We start from the raw sequence: 27,497 nt of genomic DNA on the forward strand, positions 1-27,497 counted from the left end.
GTTTGTTTATGATTGTGAAGCACTTTGAGTTGCAGGTTACATAGAAAAATTCCCCAAGCATGTTTATCAGCATTGATATACTGTGATTTAATACTCTCTTAAAATCTCATTTACTTACATCTTAAAGGGATAGCCCACCCAAAAATGAAAATGCTGTCATCTTACCTTTCACTTGTTCTAAACCTGTTTAACGTTCTTTCTTCTGTTTAACACAAAATAAAGATATTTTAAAGAAAGCTAAAAACCCTGAACCATGCATTAGTACTTGTTTTTCCACTATGGAAGTCAATGGTTACAAGTTTTCAGCTTTATTCAAAATATCTACTTTTGTGTTTAATGTTATAAAGAAACTCATAAAGGCCTGGAACCATTTGAGGGTGAGTAAATAGTGAGTACATTTTTATTTGGGGGGAAATACCACTTTAAATGTGTAATCTTTCATTACATTTCTATTTATAGCAATATTAATAAATTTATTTTTGTTCCAAAGGTTCAAATATTACTTTATTTAACAAATTTATTTAATGCTTAAAAAATACACATCAAGTTGAAACAAAAAACTACCATTGGGTGTTGCCAAGCCTCTTGCTTTGTCACTGAATCATTCAAATGCGAACTCCTGTGGACAGTAGCAAATTCCGAAACAAGACGCAGATTGAGAGTTCCACATGAGGCTATTAATTAACAAATAATATAAATAATATGAGTGTACACAAGATGTGTGGGTTGGTTACATAGTATCGCCGTGTCCTAACAACACGCTACGTGACGAGATTTGCAGTGATAAGAAATTGACTGTTTGCACCAGACCAAAGCGACAGAAATTTAAATACAGCCATTCATAAGCACAGAATATGCACTCACTCATGAAATGGTAAAGTTTATAATCTAAATAATACATATTAAACCTTTTTAACTTTATTAAATACACATCTGAATCACTGCATTGGTTTAGAGTCACAGTTTTAAATTTCAATTTCAGACAGTTTTTTTTAATTTCAAGATCTGAGGTGAATGATCTGATGCTCCTTTCAGTAGTATGGCAATACATGTCATGTGAAATGGCATTTTAACTTACATTATTAGCATTTAACACTGACAAAAACTATTCCTTCCATCCTAAATATTCCTTCTATTGCATGCCGTTGCTTTAATATAAAACACAGTTCAAATCAGCCTTTAGGCTGGTTCTTCAGACTCGCTCCTTAATCTGGCAACCTGCTCTTGCTTTTGTTAATCCAGAAGTGCAATACCTAGTTCATCCACTGGGTGTCAAACTTACATACTGCAATTTTAAGGATTTCCAACACTTAACATTTTTATAAGCAGCTTGTTTAAGAAAGATCTACACCAAAATTGTATGATTCAAAATAGTTCACAAATAGTTCTTATTATTGAAATTGCTTTTATGATTAGAGAACTAAACAAAATAAGATACTTCAGTAGAGATTCTGAATAAATAATCATTGCTGTTTTGACCTTGAAACGCATTTTGAATTAAACAGGATTTAAATTAGACAGTAAAATAAAAAATAATCAGAAACTGGAAGAAAAAACTGACTTTGGCGTTAAAGCAAATACAGTCATCAATATACTGAAGTTATCTTTAACATTTTAGATGTAAACAGGCCTTGTTGATTGTACTAGTGTCAAAAACTTTATCTTTAAAGGATTAATCACAAGCTCAAGTGTGTGTACTTACATCAGTCAAGCGGCCCACTGTAGTAGTGAATAGATGTAATGTATTATCACACATGCTTCGAAGAGCCTCATTGGTCACTTCCTCTGGATCTTGAAGTCGCTGGCCTTTCTGTATGAATACAAACACAATGTATTACCACTACTGTATTTACACAGCCAACAAAACTAAGGCTGGGCTAAACTAAGAACAATCCAAAGCTAACCAACTGAGTGAATCACCCCAGCTAAAGCAAATATTTATAAAAAAAAAAAAAACTGAGGAATGCACTTGGAAATGATGCAACATGAACTACAGACTGAATTAAATAAGCCTGCAAAATTGAATGCCCAATGAGTCACAGATCAAATTAAAAGCAGGGGAAGTCATGTGAGATTTGTTGACTGAAGAGAAGTTAAATTGTGGTCAGAGAGCAGGAAGTTAAGTTTCAGTCACGTGACAGTGCAGATGGTGAAAAGTAAGTAAAGGTTTGTTTGTACGTAGTAAGTGTCCGGCAGAGCACAGTGTTGGATTATGAAGCGGACGAGCAGATCTCCTCCATCCAGCTCTAGGTAGCCATGATGAGCCATTGCACTAATCACCTGCACCACCCTCTTCTTCACCTGCATAGTTAAACACTGATATTAGGAGAAACCCTTAACACTCAACATGAAAAGTTGGACATTGTTTCTGTACAACCGGCCTGCATCAAGAATCCCACATTACTTAAAAAATAAAACTCCAACTGAACAAAAAAAGTGCCATGTATTATAAAATAAATAAATAAATAAAATGATAAATCAAGTTATCAATGATAAATAAATTATCTTCAAGTATTTGTGTTTAATAAATTTTTTTCTTTCTAAATAACATAAAAGTATTTATTTACTCTCAGTTTCTCTGAATTTATTGAGTATGGGAGTAAATAAAACAACTATTTTATTATAAACAAACAAACAAACAAACAAACACCAATAATAAATGAAAATGATCTTTAAATATTCATGTTTAATTAATTTTGTCTTTCTAAACTACATAAAATTCTATACTTCTACTCTTAGTTTCTCTGAACTTATTGAGTATGGGAGTGAATAAAATAAATGTTTAATTATAAATAAATAAATAAACATCAATAATAAATGGATTATCTTCAAAAATTAGATTAGTGCAAAGTTAGTTCCTTTCTAAAATCATTTATTTACTCTGAGTTTCTCTGAATGTGAGCGAGTAAAATAATTGTTTTATTATAAATAAACAAACAAATAAATAAATAAATATTGATAATAATCAATTATTTTCCAATATTCATGTTTAATTCCTTTATTTTTTCTAATTCGCATAAAATTATTTATGTACTCTTAGTTTCTCTGAATTTAAGTATGAGAGCGATTAAAATTAATTGTTTTATTATAAATAAATAAACAAATAAGTAAATTAATAAATAAATATTGATAAAAATTATGTATCTTCAAATATTCATAATTAATCCATTTATTTTTTTCTAAATTACATAAAATTATTTATTTACTCTAAGTTTATCTGAATTTATTAAGTATGGAAGTGAGTAAAATAATCGTTTTATTCTAGAAATGTCTGAAATGTTTTTTTCCTAAATTTTTTACATTTTCATTTTGAATTTGGAAGAAGTGTCATGCGCAGTTTACAAAGTAAAAGAAAAATGATAAAACATGAAATCATCTTCTGCCGATCTACTGTCTGTTTTTAACTTCAAGATGAGTTCATTTGGTGGTAGGGCTTTTATTTATGCAGCACTGAAGTTATAGATTTCTTTTGTACATTCGCCAGCTAGACACAATTTCTAATTTTAAAGCTAAGATTTTTTTAGAAAAGCTTGGTTTAATATGCTGTTTAGTATGCTTGCATTTATGTTATTATTCTTGATTTTATGTTTTGCTATATACTGTATGGTATCCATGAGCCAAATGAAAAGTGTCTTTAAACAAAAGACATTTATTATTGTTATTATTAATGTTGAAAATTATAATATGTATGAGGATAAACGGTAAATTCAGAGACACAGAGAATAATGTACAGAATAAAATTTGACAAAAGTTTAAATATTTGTCACTGACAGGTGTATTTCTCCAATGACAAACTTACATTTATGTACAGTATAATATGCTATGCCAAGGTGTTGTTGAAAAATGTGCTTTAAGTTATACGTAAAGAATACTTTATATTTATACTTTGTATGTGCTATACGAAATAACAAGGAAAACTCAAGTTAATTAACAACTGCGAACAGTATTTTTTTTTAACAGGTGTTTCAAGATATGCAAGAAGTGTAAAGATATGAGTTACTGTATTCACAATTTTATGATATATACATTAAACATAATGCAGAGCTTAAAATGGTGTGACAATAAAACTGCGACAAAAATGTTAAAGTCAGTTGACAGTTTCAGAGAGAGAGTGAGCGGGGAAAAAAAAAAGATTTCTTCCCTGATTTGCATACAATTACTGTTGAACATGATAGACTAAATAAATCAATAATAGTAAAAGTGAGAAAAACATTTTAAGGCAGTTTATTTTCTAAAAGCACATTGGGGTCAATAGTGTCGAGACCTAACAGAACACTCTTTACATTCTACAAGTCCCCTAAAGCTAAACAGTTGATTTTTACCACTTTTGAATCCATTCAGCCAATCTCTGGGTCTGGCGAGAGCATTTTTAGCTATTTTTTTTTTTATTTTTAGCATCTTGAAAAAAAAAAATCCTCTCAAAAATTAAAAAATAAAGGTGCACTCTAGTACACGATGTAACAGCAGAAGAGATTTAATGACTTAAGCTAAGCTAAGCTAAGTAGGGATGGGAAGATTCATCGATATGTATCGATACGCGGCCATGCGCGTGCACGATGCGAGTGCATCGGTTGAGCAGCAGAGGATGAAAGAAATTTTGGAAGCAAATCGAGATGCATCGGTTTTTGCGAGATGCATCGATTTTTCCGAGATACAGCTTATATTTTTAATATAGAATGTATTTTTTATTTATTAACAAGAGTTGTCAACCTGTTTTTGGCGCATAATTTAATCGACCTACATAAAGTAAGCCTTAGCAACGGATTTGCGGATGTGTACACTTAAACTACAACTCAGTGTATCAGGTGTGCGGATGAAGCTAGTGGAGCGCCCTCAGAAAGCGCGAGAAGCAAAACAAACATTTTATTCCTCACTGAGTTTTAAATCTAAAGTATGGCAAGCAACATTATGGATTTAAGGATGGACGACATGACAGGACAGATGCAATTTGCAAAAATACTGTAAAAACAATCTGTAAAATACGCGGGCAGTATGACTAATCTGAAATCTCACTTGAAGCGGCGCCACGGTGTTGTTGTGAAAGCATCTTCCAGTGTTCCTGCATCCCCGGCTTTCGCACTGCTTCAACCAGCTCCAAAAGTGGTGAGAAAAGCATTGCAAGTTTTTTTTTCTGTGCGCAACAGTTTTGTGCGCTCTACGCCAATAACGAATGCTATTGCATTGTTCATCTGCAAAGATATTCAGCCTAGTGTTACGGAGAACGAAGGTTTTAAACACCTCCTCCTGTTAATTTTTATTTGATTATAATAATAATAATATTAATAATAATAATGATAAAAATAATGGGTGTCACGGTGGCACAGTGGGTAGTTTGACCACCTCACAGCAAGAAGATTGCTGGTTTGTTATATTTTTATTAGCCTGTTGTTTACAGTGACAGTGATGTTTCAAAGCAGCATAACACTGCTAGTTCACAACCTTAAGTTTTGAATATTCAGTGGCAAAATATCTTTGTAAAACTTGTTTTCATAGTTGAAAAGTTAAATCACAATTCTTGTTGTGCAATGGTAAACCTTTATGTTGAAAGAGTGCAAATATATATATATTTTTAATATATATTGCACTTATACATTCTGTTTATCTTGAAAATACTTAAATAATATGTGCTATATGTTCTAAAATTGCCCTCTACTGTAAACTGACACTCTGGCTCTGAGAGAAGAGCCAGTTTGTAAAAAAAGTCTTGGTTTTGCTTGGTTTATAAATAATCAAACTCATTCAATGGCACAGCATCCTCTTTCACATCATCTCATAAACTTGATCTAATTAGTTAGTGCTGAAATATCGCATCGTATCGTGATATGGGTGTGAATCGTATCGTGTTGCATCGCAATATGTCACAAATGTATCGCTAATATATCGGATCGTATTCTTTGTATCGAGATGCGTATCGGATCGGCATTATAGCTTATAGATGCCCAACCCTAAAGCTAAGCTCACCAGACTTGGAGATGAGCTAAATAAATTCAAAAATGGTTAACCTAAAGGTTTACATCAACATGACTTGTAAATTGAGCCTATTTCCAAAAACAGTGGTGTGTTCCTTCAACAAAATGCCCATATTTTGTCTCTTATCACATTGAGAGGATATATTTACATACCTTATTGCTGTGGTCAGCGAGAGGTTGCCTGATGCTGGCTAGAATTAGAAGCTTCTTGGTTTCCATAGTGGAAGCTTGAAAAGACAGAGCAGGGTTTTAAAAATACAGCTCCATACACATGTCAGTGTCAGCAAAACACTGAGCTCCTTCCAAGGCCTGGATCAGAGCATTGGTGACATATTTGATAATGTGTAAAAACTCACTGGAAGAGTTGATGAGGTGTCTGAGAACCGCCAGCGAGCCCATTCGGTTCCTTTCATTACTGTTCTCCAGCCTCTGGAGAACAAACACCATCAGCCGGTCCGGGAACGTGTTAGCTAGGGCCAAAACAGACAAATATAAATGTGAAAATTAATGCAATTTGTCAAGTTCACCCTCTGCTACTGGCATAGACTTTGATGGTGTTGTGTGCCAATAAATCAACTATCAAAACCTGTGAGTAAAAGTAATCGTTAGTAAACGATGTCTGGTATTAATGTATGCTAAATGATCCAATGCCTAAATATTTTTTAAAATAACCAAGATAAAACAAAAATGTTTAAGCTATTGATTAAAAAGTAGGGGCTATTTTTTGTAAATAAAATAGAATTCTAGTTTACATATTATATAATTTCAAATAAAAGAAAATAAAATAAAAGTAATTTTTACTAACTAAAACAAGTTAAAACAAAAATGTAAGCATTTTAAACTGTTGATCTAAAATCTGGGTTATATGCAGTGATTAATTTGTAAATGAATAACTCCTGGTACAAACTGCAAAACCTAGTGGATAACCTGCAAAAGCATGTCACTTGCTCAAAATGGATAGCAAAATTCTCAAAAGCAAGCATTCATCTCAATGAAAGTGTCAGTGTCATCAAGATGAAAAGTTCTCACATCATTGTTTATGAACAAGATAGTCAAATGGCTGTCATGTTTTCATTCTGACAGTCTCAGGTGAAGTTTTTTTTTCCCTCTCCGCTGTCGCCACTGGCTCGCATGGTTTAGGATTGGTAGAGCTACACATCGATGAATTTGCTCTTCAGTGTTTGAACTCTCAGTAATGATTTTAAATCACACTGAACTGAGCTAAACTGAACAGAACTTAAACACTAAAAACTGAACTACACTGCTCCAGTTACTATGACCATTTATGTGAAGCTGCTTTGACAAAATCCACATTGTAAAAGCGCTATACAAATAAAGCTGAATTGAATTGAATTGAGTTGAAGTTTACTCTGTAAATGTTTTCCAATGCAAAAAAAGTCAGATTTTGGTGACACTTCCTGAAAATGCTCAAGACAGCACTAGATACTATTTGCACAGCCATTTGAAAACTACAGTAAAAGTTAGACATCGCTGCATTTAGTGAGGTATCTGAGTGCAAGACACTGAATATGTATGTTTCACATTTTTCCTGCATTTGCTCTTCGCAATCTTAATTTATTCACAGCATTGTGCAAAAGAATAAACACACCCTTATGTACAACAAACATAAACTTGCGTTGGGCAGAACTGTGAACAACTGTAAACAATATTGCAGAACATATTGAAACTGAACCTACAACATACATAGGTCTGTAAATCATTCATGAAATTGTTCAATTTAGAAGACATTTTCAGGAATAAAAAATTTAAAGATTTTTATACATTTTGACAGATTTTGACGACTAGTTCAACATTTTTGATTGTAATGACACAAGAAATAAAATGAGGACTTTTAGTTTTAAGTGGAAGGACTATTCAGCATCCTCGAGATTATTTAATTTTGACTGACATGACATAAGCAATTGATAATGTTATAAACAGAGTTGTATGAAAGCAATTAATGCATGTCCAGAAGCATTTGCAATTTGTTGGAAGGAATGAGAAACTGCTACTATGATGTGCACAAATGACTAATTGTATTGAGAAATGCATTAACCGTTGTGCAAATGTTTATAGTGTTGTGAGAAATGCACCAAAGCGACTGAGAAAAACTGTAATAATCTAACAAAAATAATAATAAACAAAATACAAAAAAATAAAAAAATAAAAAAAACTAAGAGTTTGTTTGGTTCTGGTTAAATTTATAAAGCTGTTCCAATTTAAACATTATAATGCTTCAGTACAAACCCAGTGCTAACACCAATTATTCTCACAAATGGAAAAAAAAAACCTTCTGATTAAAACATCATAAGTGACATGTGTGCAGACACAGAAAACTCTCAACATCTCCTGGACTCGGTGCATCTGCCTGACAAAACAGAAAAGCGTGAAAAGAGGGAAATCCAGCTGCTGCATGTCTCCTCAAATCAGCAACTGTATGAGCTCATCAGTGATTGGAGGAGCCTGCTGGTCTGACACTTTAACTTAATCTCAGCACATGACAAAGATATTGCTAAAGCAGTCAGATGACTGACAGTACAACCTGCCCTCGGGTTCATGTTCACATGGCTAGTTTAACTAAATTAGATCTAGAGTAGAGGTTTACATTTGCAAGCACTTGTAAAAATGAAAAAAAAGGAGGAAAAAAATTAGACCCACCAAGAATACTGAAACATCGTAGGACCTCGTTGTGATTTTTTATAGTTGGAGGGTTGCTGAAGTCCACAGGTGAACATACCTGCATGGGGGAAAAAAAGACCGATGTAAATCAACTGACAATAGAGGACTAGGATTATTCAGGGAAAATAAAGTTGAAGTCAGAATATAAAAAAAAACATAATAGTTTTAATAACTAATTTCTAATAGTTTATTTGATCTTTCCCTTGATGACACTACATAATATTTTACCATGTTAATTAGGTTAACTATGCAGGTTTGGGTAATTAGGCAAGTCATTGTATAACAGAGGTTTGTTTGTTCTGTAGACAACCGAAAATAACATTGCCTATAAGGGGGCTAATAATATTGACCTTAAAAAATTTAATAAGTATTCCATTTTATGTATATCGTATATCTTTTTGCATTTTTGTTTTTATTTTGTTTTTACTGTATTGGTGTTGTGTTTGCACCATATACGTACACTTGCTGTGTATTTGTGTGACGCTTGAAGACTTTAATGTTTGCATACTATTAGCTATGTGCCTCTTCTGTTAAAGCGGCGTAAGGGAAATTACTAATGGGGATGTTTGTTTGTATATTTGTTTTTTGTTTTTCTGTTTTGTGCAAATTTACTTAAAAAATCCTATAAATAAAGTATAAAATAAAAATAAATACAAATTTTATAGGGCTTTTACTCCAACTAAAATAAAACATCCTGTTAAATTTGCCTTGCTCCATTAAATATCACTTGACAAATATTTCTAAAAGAATACATATTTTGGAGGAGGAGGGCTATTATTAATGCCCTCAATTGCATGTACTTCATTTGATTTAGTATATTTAAAGAAATACTTAATACTTCAATATTTTAAAAAATGGGAAAACTAAATTATTTAATGAATGAAAGAAAATCTTTCAAAGGAACAATACATAAGTTGGATAAAGAAATAATGAAATTCATCAATCAAATTTAGTTGAACTTGCAAACAAAAACTGCATTTTTAATAGATTTAAATAAGTGCAAAAATAATGAAACAATAGTAATAAATAAGTCAAATTTTAAAAGTTTGCAAATAAATATCAGTCATTGTCAATCAGAATCAAAATATCCGTTTATTTAAATTCCACTGTAGTTTTTAGACAGACAGACAGACAGACAGACAGACAGACAGACAGACAGACAGACAGACAGACAGACAGACAGACAGACAGACAGAAAGTTAAATAGTAACCCTGAACCATAATAATAACCCTGAACCAAAACACAATTGAAATCACTGAAAGATCTAAAAGTACTAGCTTCCAAAAAACAAAATGTGTATAGTTATGTTTATTTCATTTTTGTTATTATGATGAATGATTTTTAATATATTTTACATTTTGCTAATGATCATTGCATTTCAAAAAATGTGAAACATCTTCTGAACTCATTGAAACACATTCTAAAGCCAATGTGGTGAAGCTATGTGATCATTTCCTACAATAAACCATTAAACTGCCCTGGGCTGCCTTCTATGCAACCCTGCAGTTAAGCAACTCAAAACCTGTTTAACCAAAATGACTACAAATACAAGAAATTGTGCAATACACTGAGGGGAAAAACAGTGTGTAAAAGGTGAAGCGCATAAAGAGCGAGTGAGAGGAGACACTTACCTGCTGGTGCAGAGCGAGTAACAGTCCATCAATCTGAGTCTCCAGCACTCGACTGCCCATATTCACTGAGGCCTCCAGGACCTGGCACAAGCTCTGAACAAACACAAACAGCACTAGAGTCCTGGCCTTTCTCGTACACGCCTCATTAAACCTCATCTGAAGCTGACAAGCAACTGTTCATTTAACTGATCAACAATTGTTGTCATATTTTTTGATGAAAAATAAAAATTAAAAACTAGAAACTAAAGAGAAAACTACTGAATGACAAAAGCTATAATGAAAATGGCTCACCAACTATTAGGGCCACATGGAATCATTCATTCATTCATTCATTCATTTTCGGCTTAGTCCCTTTATTAATCAGGGGTCACCAGAGTGGAATGAACCGCCAACTTATTCAGCATATGTTTTCTGCAGTGGATGTCCTTCCTGCCGCAACCCAACACTGGGAAGCATCTATACACTCTTGCATTCACACACATACATTACGGCCAATTTAGCTTCCACATGGAATCACCACTTGCAAAATTCAATCAATTTATTTACGCATGTAAATATATATTTATTCAGGCTTTATATTAATTTCAGTTATGTTATAGATTATTATATAAATGTTTAGAGGATGTATGTACACTATCATTTGTAAATTCATATTTTCTGTCTTTTAGTTGATGTATTAAATGCGAGACCTGCGGTTACTTTCTTTACCAAACAAATAGTTCTAATTGATTCATATTGTATATCTTAAATCACAGTCAAGTTATTTTTATTTAGTTTGTTAGGTTTTCAGCCCCTGCCTAGAAAATTTTTCTACTTTCTTTTTTTTTCTATGCAGAAATAGCAAAAAAGGTCCACAGAATCTGTCTTGCCCTGCCTATTATCCATGAATTGGGTCTTAAAGTGACAGCAGCCTAATAAACCATTCTGTAGCTGGAAAGTAATTGCTTTTGACCTTATTAATTTTACAGTAGCTTAAAGAAATAATAATTAATTATATAAAATGGTTTTTCTTTGCTCGTAAACAACTACTTTTTTAAAATGAGCTGAAACAACACAATTCTTGAGATTTCTTTGGAAGGATTATCATGTTTTTATGTTAATAAATGCTGTACAAGTGTTGTTCATGATTAGTTCATGTTTGTAAATGCATTAACTAATGAACCTTATCGTAAGAGGAATTTTTATTCTCATTCGTGTTTACAATAGTTAAATTCCTTGAGTAAATTGAACAAGCTTAGATATTTAATCAAAGCTGTTAATTTAGTCAACTAAAATTATAAATTAATTGAGTTAATCAGGTAAAACTTTATGAAATATATTTTATATAATGTGTATAAGAAATAGGTATACTTATTAGCTGACTCATACGATTCCAAAGACAAACTATTACTATAACTAAATACAATTTTAATGTGTCAAAACACTAATAATGAGCTTAAAAATGTTAAATGTCTGCTTAATGTACTATGATTTTACCAAAACATTTTATTTTAAAGTCTAAAGTGGACTAGATTAAAACAAAATTCATTCAGCTGACTAAAATATGACTTAAACTAAACATTATTTAGCCAAAGGCCTAAAAGTAAATGCTAAAATTGCTGATGAAATTAAAACTGGATCAAAGTCACAGCAAATTAAATACAGCAATTCACAAACAATGATACTGGATGTTCCCATGTCTTTGCTGAACACAGTGTGGAAAATTTACAGTGCAGAGTGGAAGTGGTAAGTGTTGGTGACTCTACTGTACCTTGCTGATAATGTAATGCTCTGTGTTCTTTTTGTAGAGGCCCAGTATAGTGGGAAGGAGTTTGGGAAGCTGCTCTTCCAGTTTATCATGTGCCATCAAGTGACTCATTGACCCGAGAGCCTCTGCAACAGTCAGACGCAGCTGTAGAACAACACACACAGACACCCATACATGAAAAAAAATCACTACAGTAATCTAACTCAGAAACAAACAATAACAAAAAAATCAAAGCAGGCTGAAAAGATTTTATTTTTTATTTTTTTAAACATAGGAAGTTAATTATTAGGTTTAGGAAACTGAATGAATCGAAATGGTTATTTCAGTAATGATGTTTATGATTCTGATCATGTGTTCAAAAATCTGCATTTTCACATACAATCTTTATTCTTTAAACCACTAGTAACTTATTTTAACTTAAAAGATGTAACTGATGAGCAACTTCTCATTAATTAACAGGCATTAATAAAACATTTTTTCAATGTTAACAAAAATTTACTGTGATTCAAATTTACTCATTTTTATTTAAAAAAATTTATTTATTAAGGACTATTAGAGATAATTTTCCAATAAGTAATCCAAACTAGGATTAAAGAGTCATTTTTCTATGTTATATTAAAATGTATGATCATATTCCTAAAATAAATCCAAAAAAAATGTCAGGAGAAAAAATAAATAAAAATTATTAATATTAATAATTATGATGATAATATTAATAATAATAACCTTCATTTTCTTTTCGGCTTAGTCCCTTTATTAATCCGGGGTCGCCACAGCGAAATAAACCGCCAACTTATTCAGTACGTTTTTATGCAGCGGATGCCCTTCCAGTCGCAACCACTCTCCGGGAAGCATCCACACATACTTATTCACACCCATACACTACGGACAATTTAACCTACCCAATTCACCAGTATCGCATGTCTTTGGACTGTGGCTGAAACCGGAGCACCCGGAGGAAACCCACGCGAATGCAGGGAGAACATGCAAATTCCACACAGAAACACCCACTGACCCAACTGAGGCTCGAGCCAGCAACCTTTCTAGCTGTGAGGCGACAGCACTACCTACTGTGCTACTGCGTCGCCAATAATTATCATCATCATCATAATTAACAATAATATTAATAATAACGGAAAAGGGATAATATTAATAATAATAATAATAATAACAACAATAACAATAATAATAATAATAATAATTATTATTATTATGTTTTTATTAAGGGAAAAGGGATAATAATAATAATAATAATAATAATAATAATAATAATAATAATAATAATAATAATATAATTTAATTTTTAAAAATATATATTGGTGTTATTATTATTATTATTATTATGCTCCTTTTTATGGTTTTGTTGCATTTTTCATATGTTGTGTTCCCTTAATAAATAATGAGCATTTTTACAATATTTTCATGAATCTTCTCTGACTCAAAATTAACCCGAACTCATTATATCTTTGATGATCAGTGAAGTATTTAAACAACAGGCTAAAATAAAAGTTAAAACAGATGATCTATAATGTGGTTTGCAAAAGTCTCTATAAAAATGAGCAGCCTTTTCTTCCTTGTTATGACCTACATCTGAAGGGGAAGCTTTGACTTTGAAAGACTTCAAGGGTGGGTAAAAAATAAAAACAAAATAATGATGTGCATGAATAAACCATTTATAACGAATCCATAAAACATCAACAATCCTGATTTCATGGTGAAATTAAGTTTTTACAGCACAACAAAGTAACTAGACCCAATTCAATCCTTTTTAAAAAGAAATGCATCTCTCTAAAAGAAGCAGATTCAGTTCACAGGCTCACATGTTTTTCCTTGCTTGAGTTCCAAAGAAAAGCGAACTGAACCCAGCTGGCACACATCAGCATCCCCCTTTAGTCTGAAAGTGAGTTAGCTGTAATTGGATGTGTGCTCCGGCTCATTGAGTGTACCTTGGCCTCTCGGCTCTGGATCCAGCTGTTGAACAGGATGTCGTAGGCAGAGAATATCTCGCTGGAGAAGGTGTCTTTACGCACGGTGGGGTCAGGAGCTTTGTCCAGGTTAGCCAGATACTCTAGAATGCTCTCGCTAAAGCGGCACAGCGCTGAGACCAAACATTAGCACAGGAGAAGCCATGTTACCACACTTTTCAAAGCAACAGTAGTACTTCATGCAAGTAAGGCCGTACTCACACTATGTATAGTTGCCTTGAACCGGGCCAAAGCACGCTTGTCCCCCCTCTCGTCTCCCCCGACGGCCCGCACTCACATTACAATCAGGCCTGGGCACGCTTACGTCATCGATGATGCACTGTTCAGTTTAACAGAAGAGAAGCTCTCTCGCTAAACACAGTGGAGATTTCTTTAGTTATATCGTTTAGGTCGTTTGGGATGCGGTGACACACAGTCAAATATTTCACTGAACAGATCCGCCACTTTTGGTGCTCATAAACAAAGTCCTCGTGCTGCAGGAATTAGGAGGTTGCTGAAGGTGTGCAGCTGTCCTGCAGTGAGGGGCTTGCGTATTTAATAATCTACGACAGTTTGCGTTCACTGAACAGTAAAAAGGATGAATTAATCCATATCAAACAGTCCCTTAAAAGTCACGTCTCGCTTTCAGTTTCGGGCTTAGGTTAGTTTTACACTCACACTACAAGCGTACCGCGCCAAAGCCCAAGCTTTGGCTCACCTCTTCCAAACAGGCCAGGGCCAGCCAATTGAACCGTGCCTGAGCCCGATTCAGCAAACTCACACTTCTCAAACGATCAGGGAAACGGGCCTGGGCACGGTTCGGATAGCATAGTGTGAGTACGCCCTAAAACACAATGTGTGCACATTTCCAAAAGAGAAATTTCTTTAATATGGCAGATATACTTTAAATTGATCTACAGTTAAGGTAAACACATTTAAAGTTACAAAATAATTCTATCTTCAAAAATATCATTGTCATATCACAATTTTTTATTACAGTAATAATAATTTTTGTTAAGTAAAATTTTTATTATTAATTTCATGCGAATCTGAAAACTGGAGCAATTATGCTGACAATGTAGCTTCGCCAGATAGTTATATACCATATTGTACAATATTTTAAAATATCAAACAGTCAATTAAACTTATAATACATTTATTACAATTGTAATATGTTATATGATATAAATAAATGTAATATATATGTATGCATATATAATATTAAATTATAATAAAATATTTATATTGTATAATGTGATGCTTTATTTTTAAATAATTGTCAAATTATTTATTGTCACAATGTACTGTCCAGTAAAGCATTAAACAAGAACAAGAGGCTCTATTTTAAAAACACATATGTTTTGAATGGTGGGAGTGTATTTCGTTACATTTAATAGTTTAGCTAATCCAAAAAAAAAACTAAATAAAATTATAATAAACGCTTACCTGAAGAGAAGACCCATTTCATGTTGTCATGTTTAGTCATTCCCAGCATGGGCAACATTGTCCCCATTATAGCATTGAGAAAAGGCACCATACCATATACTGTGGGCAAAGGCATGACGTCAGACCAATTAAAACCGATTAAAAACACAACCAAACAAGAACACAAGACTTAAACAAGAAAACAATACTTCTTATTATATATTATGTTATATTCTTAATTATAACAAAGTAATTTAAAAGTATAAATATACATTCTTGGGATGATAAATATGTATCTGAAAAAAAAAATAATCAGACCTAAAGTTATGTAATTGTATGTAGTAAGGATATTGTTTGTTTGAGTTTTTTTTTTTTTCATCTTTCAAATGTATATTCCCCAAAAAATTTACATAATAAAAAAAAACACTATCACATTAACAGAAAATGAACAAAAATGTCATAAAAACATTACAAAACATAAAGTATACACACTCATGTGATGCTATAAAAAAACAAGGTTCAGTGAAATGAGGAACTGAAAAAATAATTATCAACTGCCAAATGCTCAAAGCATGATTCAAGAACTTCCTGACAGGTTGCAGGTCATACTGTAACTTCCATTTCATTTTTGTCTAGTTAAACACTAAAATAATTCAACCCTCATGGTCAATACTTTAATAAAATAATAAATAAATTTGTAGTCAGTTTTGTGGATATGCAACAGAAACCTCTAAATGAATTGAAAATGCATCATGTTTTCGATTAAGTACGTACCATTAGAGTCTGACAGATTAGCTAGTGTTTGGACCACAAAAAAGTGAGGCAAAACTCCTGGCTGGAACTTGCTGAGTATCTCCTCCATGATGTCATTAATATATTTATTTCCAACAGCTACCAAAATATTACTGGCTGCTTGCTGCCAGTCTGGGACAACCTCCTGTACAGAGGGGGAGAACTTACAGTAAATTATTTGTATATTCACTAAGTACATAAAGTACATTTTAAATGCCAAGTCACATAACTACTTTCTCGACAGGTTTAAAACAAGATGTAAAACAGAACCAAACAGAAGTCACAACTGTATACTACTGTTCACATTTTTCAAGATTCCTATGATCAATAATATATTAATGTAGATGTAATGTATTCCAAATGGCAAAGCAAAAATTTCAACTTCAATACTCGGGTTACTTCACAATTCAACCTAATATGATGATTTGGTGTTTAGAAAAAAAAAAGAAAAAGATTTTTATTATAATTTTTGGTTGAAAAATAGTGTAATTAGTTTCTTAAAGAGCCCATATTATGGGTTTTTGAAAATGCCCTTCCATGTAGTGTGTAACGCAGCTCTAAGTGAAGTGAAATATCCAGCTAAGGCTTAAATCTGTAAGTGTACAGTGTTTAAAACTGTTGATTCATCTATAAAAGAGTCGACTCATAGTGCTTCAAACGAGTCGTCTTGATAACGAGTTATTAGGTGTTTCGCCATGACGTGACAACGGAACCAAGTAGTTGCGCGCAAACCAGGGAGATTTGACATCTGCGGCCCCGCCCTCTAACACAGAAAAAGCCACACACAAACACAAACACGTCGGTCAAATGAAGTCACAATGTGCAGATCGATATTATTAAGTCTCTCCCCAAAGATGAAACCTCAGCATTATAGCCCAGCCTTGAGCAGTTCGAGTGCTTCTGGAAACTACATGTTACAAAGAATACTTCATCGGCCGTTTCTTAAAGGAAGGATCAGTAAAGACTACTGATGGACTATGTCAGAACCTGGATCGGTTTCTTCTTCCATTTCTTAAGTGTAAGTATGTGCGATTCAAGTTGTTGCCTCGTTTACTCTAGCTTGCAAATGTATTTAGTTGTGATTTGTTACTTGTAACCGCGTGTACTGTATCAGGTTAACTCGCTATATTCTCATATTGCATGTAAAGCCACATTAAAAACGTGACGCGAGCCACTTTGTTTACGGACCTCTGTGGAGGCGGGTAATGTGTGTGTGTGTGCAGTGTCCTCCTCCGAGGAGGGTAATGTCTCTGTGTGTGTGTGTGTGTGTGTGTGTGTGTGTGTGTGTGTGTGTGTGTGTGTGTGTGTGTGTGTGTGTGTGGGTGTGTGCGGTGTCGTCCGAGGAGGAGGGGAATGTGTGTGTGTGTGTGCGCGCTGTGTCCTCCGAGAAGGAGGGCAATGTGTGTGTGTGTATGTGTGTGAAAAGAGCAGAGTGTGACAAGCTAGGATATCTCCTCGCCAGTTCTTGGACTTTTTGCTAAATAAAATAGTTAGTCGTCGGTATTTTCAAGTCCATCGTCTGTATTTACATTTACCCACTGGCAGACAAAATCTACGCCTTTCCATTATGACGCGTGAATGCACTGTGACTAATTTTATATTGTTGATTAGCTGCTGGGCATTTCACTCTGTCTCGCGCTGAAGGCTGTCAGTATCGACCAATCGCAACAGACTGTCATCGGTCCAATCAATGCAGATTAGCTTTGCGCTAAGGAGGGGTTTGGGAACAAATGAATCACTGGACGATTCATACGGGAGTCGCTGAGATAATTAGGTAAAAATAAATGCAGATTACAAGATGATAAGAGTGTTTTTTGACCTTGCATGCATATTAGACTGTTGTTGGAGACCCTTACGAGCAAAATATGACCCTATTTCATGTATAATATGGGCTCTTTAAAATATAAAGTATTTTCGAGGAATGTTTATTAAAGCACTTACAGTTTTTGAAAATACATTTTTGTAGCATAAAAAACATTTATCCTCACCTAATCAATTTGATTTATATTTGTTAAACTGATTTAAAAATATATATTTGAACAAAAGTGTAAATTGTCTTACCTTTGATCTGGTCATCTCATCTGATGCTAGCTGTATGACACTCTTGATCTTGGGGTAAGTGATGTCATCAATCCTGCTTTTCACCACCAACTCAATGGTTTGCAAGACCACCACTCTGTGACCGACCACCAGCTAAAGGACAAAAAAGTAAGGTCATGCACATACTAAAAATATAGACATAAATGATAAGCTTCCATTTGTTAAACGTTAATGTGTTTAATAATGAGCTGTATGAATGTACAGCAATAATAGACCAATTTCACAAGAAAGTGATGATGTGTTTCAGCATCTTGAATAATCAAATGACCGATTCTTTAGATTATTTTTAAAAATCAGAATTTATAAAGCTATGCTTAGTGTCACATCATCTTTGCATCAAATGAAAAGAAAACTAGTTGGTGGTTATGAGAGGTGTTTGTAACCAAGCATCTATGGCAGGGATGTCAAACTTAGTTCCTCCTGGAGGGCCGTAGAACTGCACATTTCAGTTTCCACCCTGCTTCACCATACTTACCTGTAGGTTTCAAACAAGCCTGAAGGACTCAATTAGCTTGATCAGGTGTGTTTAATTAGAGTTTGATAAACTGCAGTGCCCTCTAGAAACTGTGGTCTACAGAGACGGGACAGAAAATTTGACAATGTTCTCTCCTCTGGTTCTCAATATTAGTGTCCTTTTTTTTTTTAAATGAAAACACTATCTTTAAGTTTTTCTTTTAAAATTTAGCAAATTGAAATGCAAGAAATAAAATATTTGTCATATTCTCAAGTTTTACCCAACTATGATGACTTCTACTGCTGAGAAACCCATAAATGAGAATTTTAAACATAATAAATGCTAAGTACAATATTTACTAATGCTTTAAAAATCATAGGTTGTGCTTTAAACATTTGCACTTAACAAGATCTAACAATAAACAGATGTATATTCATTAAGTAACATTATCAAAGATGAATAAATACTGTTATAAATGTATTGTTCATTGTTTTCATGTTTGTTAAATACAATAACTAATAGTTAATGCAATGGTTATTGGTTATAGCAGTTCAGACTAATGAATCCTAAAGTATATTTATTATAACTTACAAAGCCGGGAAGCTATTAAAAAAACAGACATAAGTCACATCAAAAACCCTGCGAGAAGTAGGTTTAACCCCATTAATCAATACTGTTCATCAATCGGTAAGAAGAAAGTTTAGAACAAATTAGTTCATTGAGTGCTTATAAGAAACCTTTCAGTTTGCGGAAAGGTGATATTGACTCCAAATAGTTCTCTGGGAAGTAAAATCCACTATGCATACCAAAAGAGGAATCATATGTTTGTGCAACATAAAAACAGGGCATGAGACTACTAGGAACACATCGAGACAAAGCAAATATTTGTGAAAGCATCAGAAACAGCATGTGCTTGTAGACATGACACACATACAGAAAGACTAGTTACTTCCTGCTTGTAGGTCAATTCAGCAATGTACTAAATCTGATGATGCAATAAGTGCGACAACTACACACCAGCGGGGGGGCAAAAAGGCTTTTTTCTGATTTTATTACTGAGGCAAGCTGTAAGAATAAACAATCACCACAGGTACGATTTTAGACAGTGGGTTTCTGGATTTGTCACAGACAGATGGCATCAAACTTTGTTTTTTTTTTGTTTGTTTTTGTGTTTGGCTCATCTTCATTGTCATTCAGTCTGACAATATGACAACTTACAGTGTGACATGAGAGTCATATTCGTGCAGTCTGACAAGCTACAATGGTTTAGTATTATTAAAAACTGCACAATGTTTAGACTTAAGTGCATGTACCTGGCCATCAATACAAACATCAGCTCATGTAATAATAGACTGGAGTGGACAATTTTCAGTAACTTTTATAAAGACATCAATACCAATCAATCTGGCTGCATTTGATTAAAAATACTGTGCAAAAATTAATACTGATTGTAAAAAAAAGAAAGAAAAAAACATTGTGGTGTTAAACATTTTTCATTTTTTCTGGTTTCTTTAATAACAGTTCAAAGAAATCAAACTGTTTCTAATATAATATAATATAATAAAATATAATATAATATAATATAATATAATATAATATAATATAATATAATATAATATAATATAATATATCTACTTGTATTGTAATGTTTGATTAATTTAATGCACCCATGCAAACCAATAAATACATATTTTTGACCACCAACATTTATGTTATAGACTGATTTCATATTAACACATGATTATATAATGCATTACAGACCTTACAGGTCATTTTAAATCCATGACATTCAGTAATTATCTACATAACCCATTATAATCATCACCACAGAGGAAAGCACACAGAAACATAGAAATTTGAAGGGTCTTCAATACTAGCTCAGATGTTTTAAGGAAATTCTTTGGCTAACCTTCGGGTGTTTGAGCAGGTAATCCTGACACATAGACAGGACTTTATCAGGCTTCTGGTTCCCCAGAGTCAAGATGGACTTCCTGACCTGTTCCTGCACCACCGGGTCCCTGTCATTGGCAGCATCTAAAAGAGCCAGGGTCACCTCTGATAACATAAAAAAAAATCAAATACACACATAAAAAGTATAAATACACACGCCAAAGGAACAAGAAATGACTTTCTGAAACATGTTTGCATAAAAACCTAAATACAAATACAAACTAATTGAAATTTTTTAGGTTGGTAGATATATATATATATATCTTTGGTATAAATAGTTTTTAATGTTCAACAGGCAGCATTAATTTAATAAAGGGATTATTTCACCTAAATGAAAAGTGGCATCCTTTACTTATACCTCCAATTACTCCAAATACATAGGATGCTACATTTGGATTACTTAAATAGATCTTCTGAATAAAATTCAAATCTGAGAGACTTTCCATTGAACGCCTATTCATTTAAAACTGACACATCAAACATTTGTGAAATTAAATCTGCAAACAGATAAAAAGAAACTTAATACAAACATAGTTATTTCTAACAAGTTCAAACGTGCCATTTCACACACACACACACACACACACACACACACACACACACACACACACACACACACACACACACACACACACACACACACACACACACACACACACACACACACACACACACACACACACACACTCACACACACACACAAATGAACCTAACTGGTTCCCTCACTTCATTTAAGCTTCTGTTGCCAAATTTAAATTATATTTCATGATAAAATTGTGACCCTGTCTGTTCAGATGACACCGATTCAACAATATGATTCATAGATTTTTTCCCCTCTTTATTTGTATTCCAACTAATTTTGTTTGGGTTTGAAATAACATATGATGTCAGAATTGTATTTTGGGGTAAACAAACTCTTTAATATATATTTAAAAATCTATTTCTGTTGTATCTATTCCATATTCTGTATTTATGATGGCACTTGCTGAATACCATTTTACTTTTAGTGTTATAGAAATCAATGACTACTATCAACTGTAAGATTACCAAAATTCTTCAAAATATCTACTTTTGAGTTCACCATGGAGTAAGAATCCCAAGCAGGTTTTTAACAATTTAATAGGCACAAAATGTAAAAATACATTAAAATATTCCAAAACCACTAGAACAGTGTTATATTTTGCTGACTTTTGTACCTAGATGATTTTTTTCTTTGCTGCATGCTTATGAAGTTACAAAGTCTCATTTTAATGTTTGGGTTTAAAGAAAACAGGGAAACACCAAAGATTTTCTAACATGTTGTGAATTTTATTAGAGCGGCATTATAACAGAACCCGAAGTGAAGTTTATTTATAAACTAATTTCGAGAGGATCACGTGCTTATGATTGCTTGCAGCCGGCCACGCATTATTCAATTTATGATTCACCAATCAGTCGATTCCTAAGTATAAACTATAAATACCTCAAGTTTCATTTGACAGCCATCTTCGTTTTGAAAAATCCCCCCTTCCACCCCTACTCCTCCTCCTTTCCTAGATGGGTGGCACAGTGGCCCAGTGGTTAGCACTGTTGCCTCACAGCAAGAACTTCACTGGTTCTAGTCCTTACCAAGCCAGCCAACGTGTCTGTGCGGAGTGTACACGTTCTCCCCGTGCTCACGTGGTTTCCCTCGGGTTCTCCGGTTTCCTCCCACCGTCAAAAGACATGCAACCTAAGTTAATTGACTAATCCAAATCGGCATCATAGACATGCTCCTAGTAAGTAGTTATCTCTTAAGAGCAATCCCTTTCTGTTCATTATCTACTACAGCAGGGGAGTTCTTGAGATCTACCTGAGCTCAAATTCCCCTCTCGCCTTGCAAACGGGAGGGAGCCCTGGGCTCGAGGATCTTATGAGCTCAGGACTCTCTCCCAGTACAGCATGCCAAACGAGCTTTATAAACAATCATCAGCTAAGTGTGAACTCTTGAAAATGTATTTAGTATAATAAACACTGTTGCTTCTTGGTCATGCTATCACTAGCAAAAGAACTGAAAGCAATCGATTGTGGCATAATAAAGCCTCAGCTGCTTTCATGCAGTCGTGCTCATGTCTCATCAGCAATTGCTCAAGCTTGTTTCAGCCTTACTCTGCTTCATACTATGATAATAGTTTTTGAATACTTTATAACATCCACAAATATAATTTCTGAAGTCCCATAAGATGTAATGAAGATGACAACTTCCATTATTCCACACTCAGCCATGCCATCAGCTATGCCTTTGTTTGCTATGAATACGCACCCTCTAGAGGTGAAAATGACATACTGTGCCTTTAAGGGTGAGCAAAAAGGGTCTTTTTCTTTTTTTATGAACCATGCCTATCATAAAATATTTCATTTATTCATTCGTTTATTCATTTACCTTCAGATTTCCTTACTTCGATCTCTATTTCAGAGGTTGCCACAGCAGAATGAACCGCCAACTGTTTCAGTATATAGTTTTACGCAGCAGATATCGTTCCAGCTACAACACAGTACTGGGAAACACCCATACACACTCATCCACACACACACACACACCCATACTCTACAGCCAACTTAGTTTACTCGATTCACCTATATATATATATATATATATATATATATATATATATATATATATATATATATATCTCGCATGTCTTTGGACTGTGGGGGAAACCAGAAATGCCAACCGGCCGAGCCAGGACTTAACCCAACAACCTTCTTGCTGTAAAGTGACAGTGCTAACCACCAAGACATCATGCTGCCTACTTAATTCAGGAAAAAAATTAATGACCCAAAACTATGGACCACTAGTTATTACAAATACTTCTTTTACATTGTTTTGCCTCTATGCTCATTTCTCAACCCTAAAAATTCTTAATCCTATGATCTCAGACTACATGGTAAATCGAGATACAACACTCCAACACAAACATCTTCTTTCAACACCAAACACTACTGCTCTCATCAACTCAAACACACTCGTGTGAGCGGGGTATCAATTAATCATTGGGATTAGTGTAATTAACTGTCTGAGAAGTGCTCTAATAAGTCACAAGCTCTGCACCGAGTACGTGATGGATGCATATGACTCACTTCTGCTCCTAAACTCACACTACAGACAGTGCGACATCAGAGAGAAGACCTGCAATGCAGATCTTAAGACAGACTTTGCGACATCTGGACGTTTTAACCACACTTAATCTTCCCATACAGTCTCGTCTGATTAGATTATTCTAATCTACCTACAGCGCGCTGAGTAAACGAGTTGCCTAAACATACTCATTGTGCAATTAGCTTCAGATCCAACCTGAAGAATTCATTGTTGAAAGACGCTAATGGGATAAGAGAAGACTGTGACTCTTTTTTAGAGTGACTGAATTCGTGTGGGAGTTTTAAATGAAAAACAGGTGCTTTCGACATCAATGAAAACATCATCTGTCTGCCTCTGCATCTCAGTTAGGGATGAGCTAATGTGGGCAAATAATTGTAATTAAGGGGTACATTTTGCTTTTGTATTTTAATAATTATTTAACATGAATGTACTATATTGGCTAAAACTTACTATTTCATCAAGCTTATGCTTCATCCCCGTTCATTTCGAACCAGCTGAATTTTTGTGTTCTTTTAAATGTATATGGATAAGTAAATATATTTTGTTGAACATGATGAAATGTATTTTGTCTAAAGAATTGTTTTAAGTGTAAATCAAATCAAATCTATTGTATATTCTATTTATTTTATTATATGTTTGCACTTCTATTAAAATGTTTTTAAAAGTTATGAAGTTTTTAAAAAGGGAAATCACTTTTGCTCACCAAGAATGCATTTATTTTATCAAAAACACATTAGTACTGTAATAAAGAATCAATTCAGTTTAAAGTTTTCTATTTGGATATTTTTTAAATGTGACTTGTCGAATAGTACTGTTTTTACTCTATTTGTATCAGATAAACGAAGTCCAAGGACAGGATTAGAAAGTCCCACTATCTCTATACACAAGTAGTATATTTCAAATATTTATGTTTGAAATACAGTATGAAATAAACCAAGAGGTGTACATATTAGGCCTGTCACAATATTTGTTATTTGTCGTACAATATATTCCACTAAAATATATTTTGTCATTTCAAGACCATTTCAAGTCACTCATTATAGTAATGCCAGAATGACAATATAATAGCATCACAATGCACACAAACTTAAAGAACACATAATATTAATGTCATAAGAATATTTCATTTAATTTTTGTCATTTTAACAATTTAACAATGAGGCATTGGAATCAGAAAGTGAAAACGCATATGCTAAACAGATAGTAATAAATGTTAGCACAAGTGCAAGGTAAACGTAACAGAGGCTGTGAGATCTGCTACCAGATCTATTTTTGGTTTTCAAACACTTACTTGAAAATATACTAAAGTAATTTATAGTAAATACTACAGTGTTTTTTTTAACCAATTGACACTGACACCTCCAATAGAGATAGAGATATTGCACTAAACTGTTGCTAGAACTGTTTTTTGAGTGTGGCCAATATATATATTTAATTACCAAAAATCATTGAGGCCATGTTCATTTGTTGTGCGATAAGTCGATATATTGATTATTGTGACAGGGCTAGTAAATATTGCTATGAAGTATGCAAATAAGTATGCATTGTTAAATAAGTAGATGCAAATCTGCAAATAAAACTACATATATATATATATATATATATATATATATATATATATATATATATATATATATATATATATATACATATATATATATATACATATATATATATATATATATATATATATATATATATATATATATATATATATATATATATATATATATATACACACACACACACACACACACATACACACACACACACACACAATGCTGTCAATTTCTTTGAATTTTTTCAATAAGCTGAAAAACATATGTTTATATAAGTAACCAGTGTTACATGATTAAAATGAGGCATTGTGACTGTAAAATCAAGCCAAAGTTAAACATGAAAATCATTTAGCATGTCATCATTTTAGGCTACATCCTAAATAATGCTAACAGGTGCTTGTGTGCAGGACTAACCTAACATTTCATGACATAAATAATGGATAAGTGTTACTCACGCTCTATGTCAGTGTCCTCTATAACGCCCATTATGAGGCCAGCAGCAGAGATTCAGGAATGCATCTGGTGGTACAAAATCTCCCAAATGAGTCCACCCTACTGACATAAACCAACAACATGAGAAGTTAAACGAAATTCTGCTTTTGTTTTAATATTTTTCACATTTTATAATATCATGTCTAGTGGTAAACTCCAAATATTCTACTTTCCTTTGTTCATTCATTAACAATACACGGTAAAAATAACGATAACACTTTATTTTGATGGTCCATTTGAGCATTAGTAGACTGTCTGCTTATTATCTGTTGATACTGCTGCTGAACACACATTTAACTGACTATAAGAAACTTTGCAAGTACATGTCAACTTACACTAACCCTAACCCCAACCTAACAGTCTATCAATAATCTAATGAGAATTAGTCTGCAGGTAGATGCAATGTAACTTAAACTCAACAAACAGACCATCAAAATAAAGTGTGACCCTTATTTTTTCCCTTTAATAATAACAGACAGAATAAGGGGTCCATCAAAATAAATTGTGACAAAAATAACCGTTATTTAACAGTTGCCAATATCTTGGTGTTATTTCCATTTATTACCATTTTTACCAGCTGCATTATATTGAACTTGCCTTGTTAACTTTTGATGTTGAAAGTTTAACTCTACAGATTAACAAGTTACTTGAAAACTTGAGGAAACGTGGAAATTGTCTGCCTGTACTTTTTCTGGTTATACAGTTTACTGTGAAAACAGAAAAAGTTCTGGGAACCAATGTCCAATTCGCATACCATAATTTACACAACCAACAAGACATAATGTTTCAAACTTTGAATTTGAGTTTAATCTTTTAATATTTTTTTTTCACATTTTTCAAGTGTCTTGAACTGATTTTTGCTGTTTATCCTGATAAATCCCTTGCCCAAAGTGCAACGACAAATTATTTAAAATACCCCTGAGCATTTTTGTTTGATTTTGGATGTCAAAAAAATGCACTTTGTTAAACATTAAAAATCAAAAGCTAGCGAAGCAAAGATTAAGGGCCCATAACAAAATTTAAAAAAACATAAATTAACTAAAATGTACACATCACAATGCAACACAAAATACTGCAAATTATTTTGCAGTGCAATATTGTTCCTTATCATTATGAGATAAATCATTATTGCATTTAAATTCACAACAACTGTTTAATTGTGTTATAAAGATTATTTAAATGTCATTGGCAAAAAGCAGGGGAAAGCACAATGGCTAGTGGGTAGCACAATCGCCTCACTGCAAAAAGGTCACTGGTTCGTGCTCCGGCTGGGTCAGTTGGCATTTCTGTGTGGAGTTTGCATGTTCTCTCCGTGTTCGTGTAGGTTTCCTAGGGGTGCTCCGGTTTCCCCCACAAGTCCAAAAACATGGGCTATAAGTGAATTGGGTAAGTTAAATTGTCTGTAGTATATGTATGGGTGTCTATGGATGTTTCCCAGTGATGGGTTGAAGCTGAAGGGGCATCTGCTGCGTAAAATATATGCTGGATAAATTGGCAGTTAATTCAGATGTTGCAACCCCCAGATTAATTAAGGGACTAAGCCGAAAAGAAAATGAATGAATGAATGAATGAATGAATGGCAAAAAGCAAAAAATAAATACATATATAAAATAATA

General features: G+C 33.4%; 1 protein-coding gene across 4 annotated transcripts in view; it reads right to left on the reverse strand.

Annotated features, from left to right (window-relative positions):
• Positions 1-27,497, reverse strand: part of mroh1 (maestro heat-like repeat family member 1) — a 75,551-nt gene that overhangs the window by 47,364 nt on the left and 690 nt on the right. For 2 of the 4 annotated variants that reach the window (XM_087287213.1, XM_087287211.1), the window contains exons 2-14: positions 25,845-25,941; positions 20,672-20,817; positions 18,270-18,401; positions 16,191-16,353; positions 15,438-15,536; positions 13,974-14,125; positions 12,031-12,171; positions 10,281-10,373; positions 8,628-8,706; positions 6,326-6,439; positions 6,123-6,196; positions 2,179-2,301; positions 1,703-1,810 (exon numbers count right to left, since the gene is read on the reverse strand). In XM_087287213.1, coding sequence (XP_087143339.1) covers positions 1,703-1,810; positions 2,179-2,301; positions 6,123-6,196; positions 6,326-6,439; positions 8,628-8,706; positions 10,281-10,373; positions 12,031-12,171; positions 13,974-14,125; positions 15,438-15,536; positions 16,191-16,353; positions 18,270-18,401; positions 20,672-20,817; positions 25,845-25,875 — 1,455 coding nt within the window. In that variant the 5' untranslated portion in view covers positions 25,876-25,941. Of the gene's footprint in view, positions 1-1,702; positions 1,811-2,178; positions 2,302-6,122; positions 6,197-6,325; positions 6,440-8,627; positions 8,707-10,280; positions 10,374-12,030; positions 12,172-13,973; positions 14,126-15,437; positions 15,537-16,190; positions 16,354-18,269; positions 18,402-20,671; positions 20,818-25,844; positions 25,945-27,497 lie in introns of all 4 variants that reach the window. The other 2 variants (XM_087287212.1, XM_087287210.1) reach the window with 1 other exon arrangement.

Source organism: Danio rerio, chromosome 16 (assembly GCF_052040795.2).
Source record: "Danio rerio strain M-AB ecotype USA chromosome 16, GRCz13ab, whole genome shotgun sequence".
Classification (NCBI taxonomy): Eukaryota; Metazoa; Chordata; class Actinopteri; order Cypriniformes; family Danionidae; genus Danio; species Danio rerio.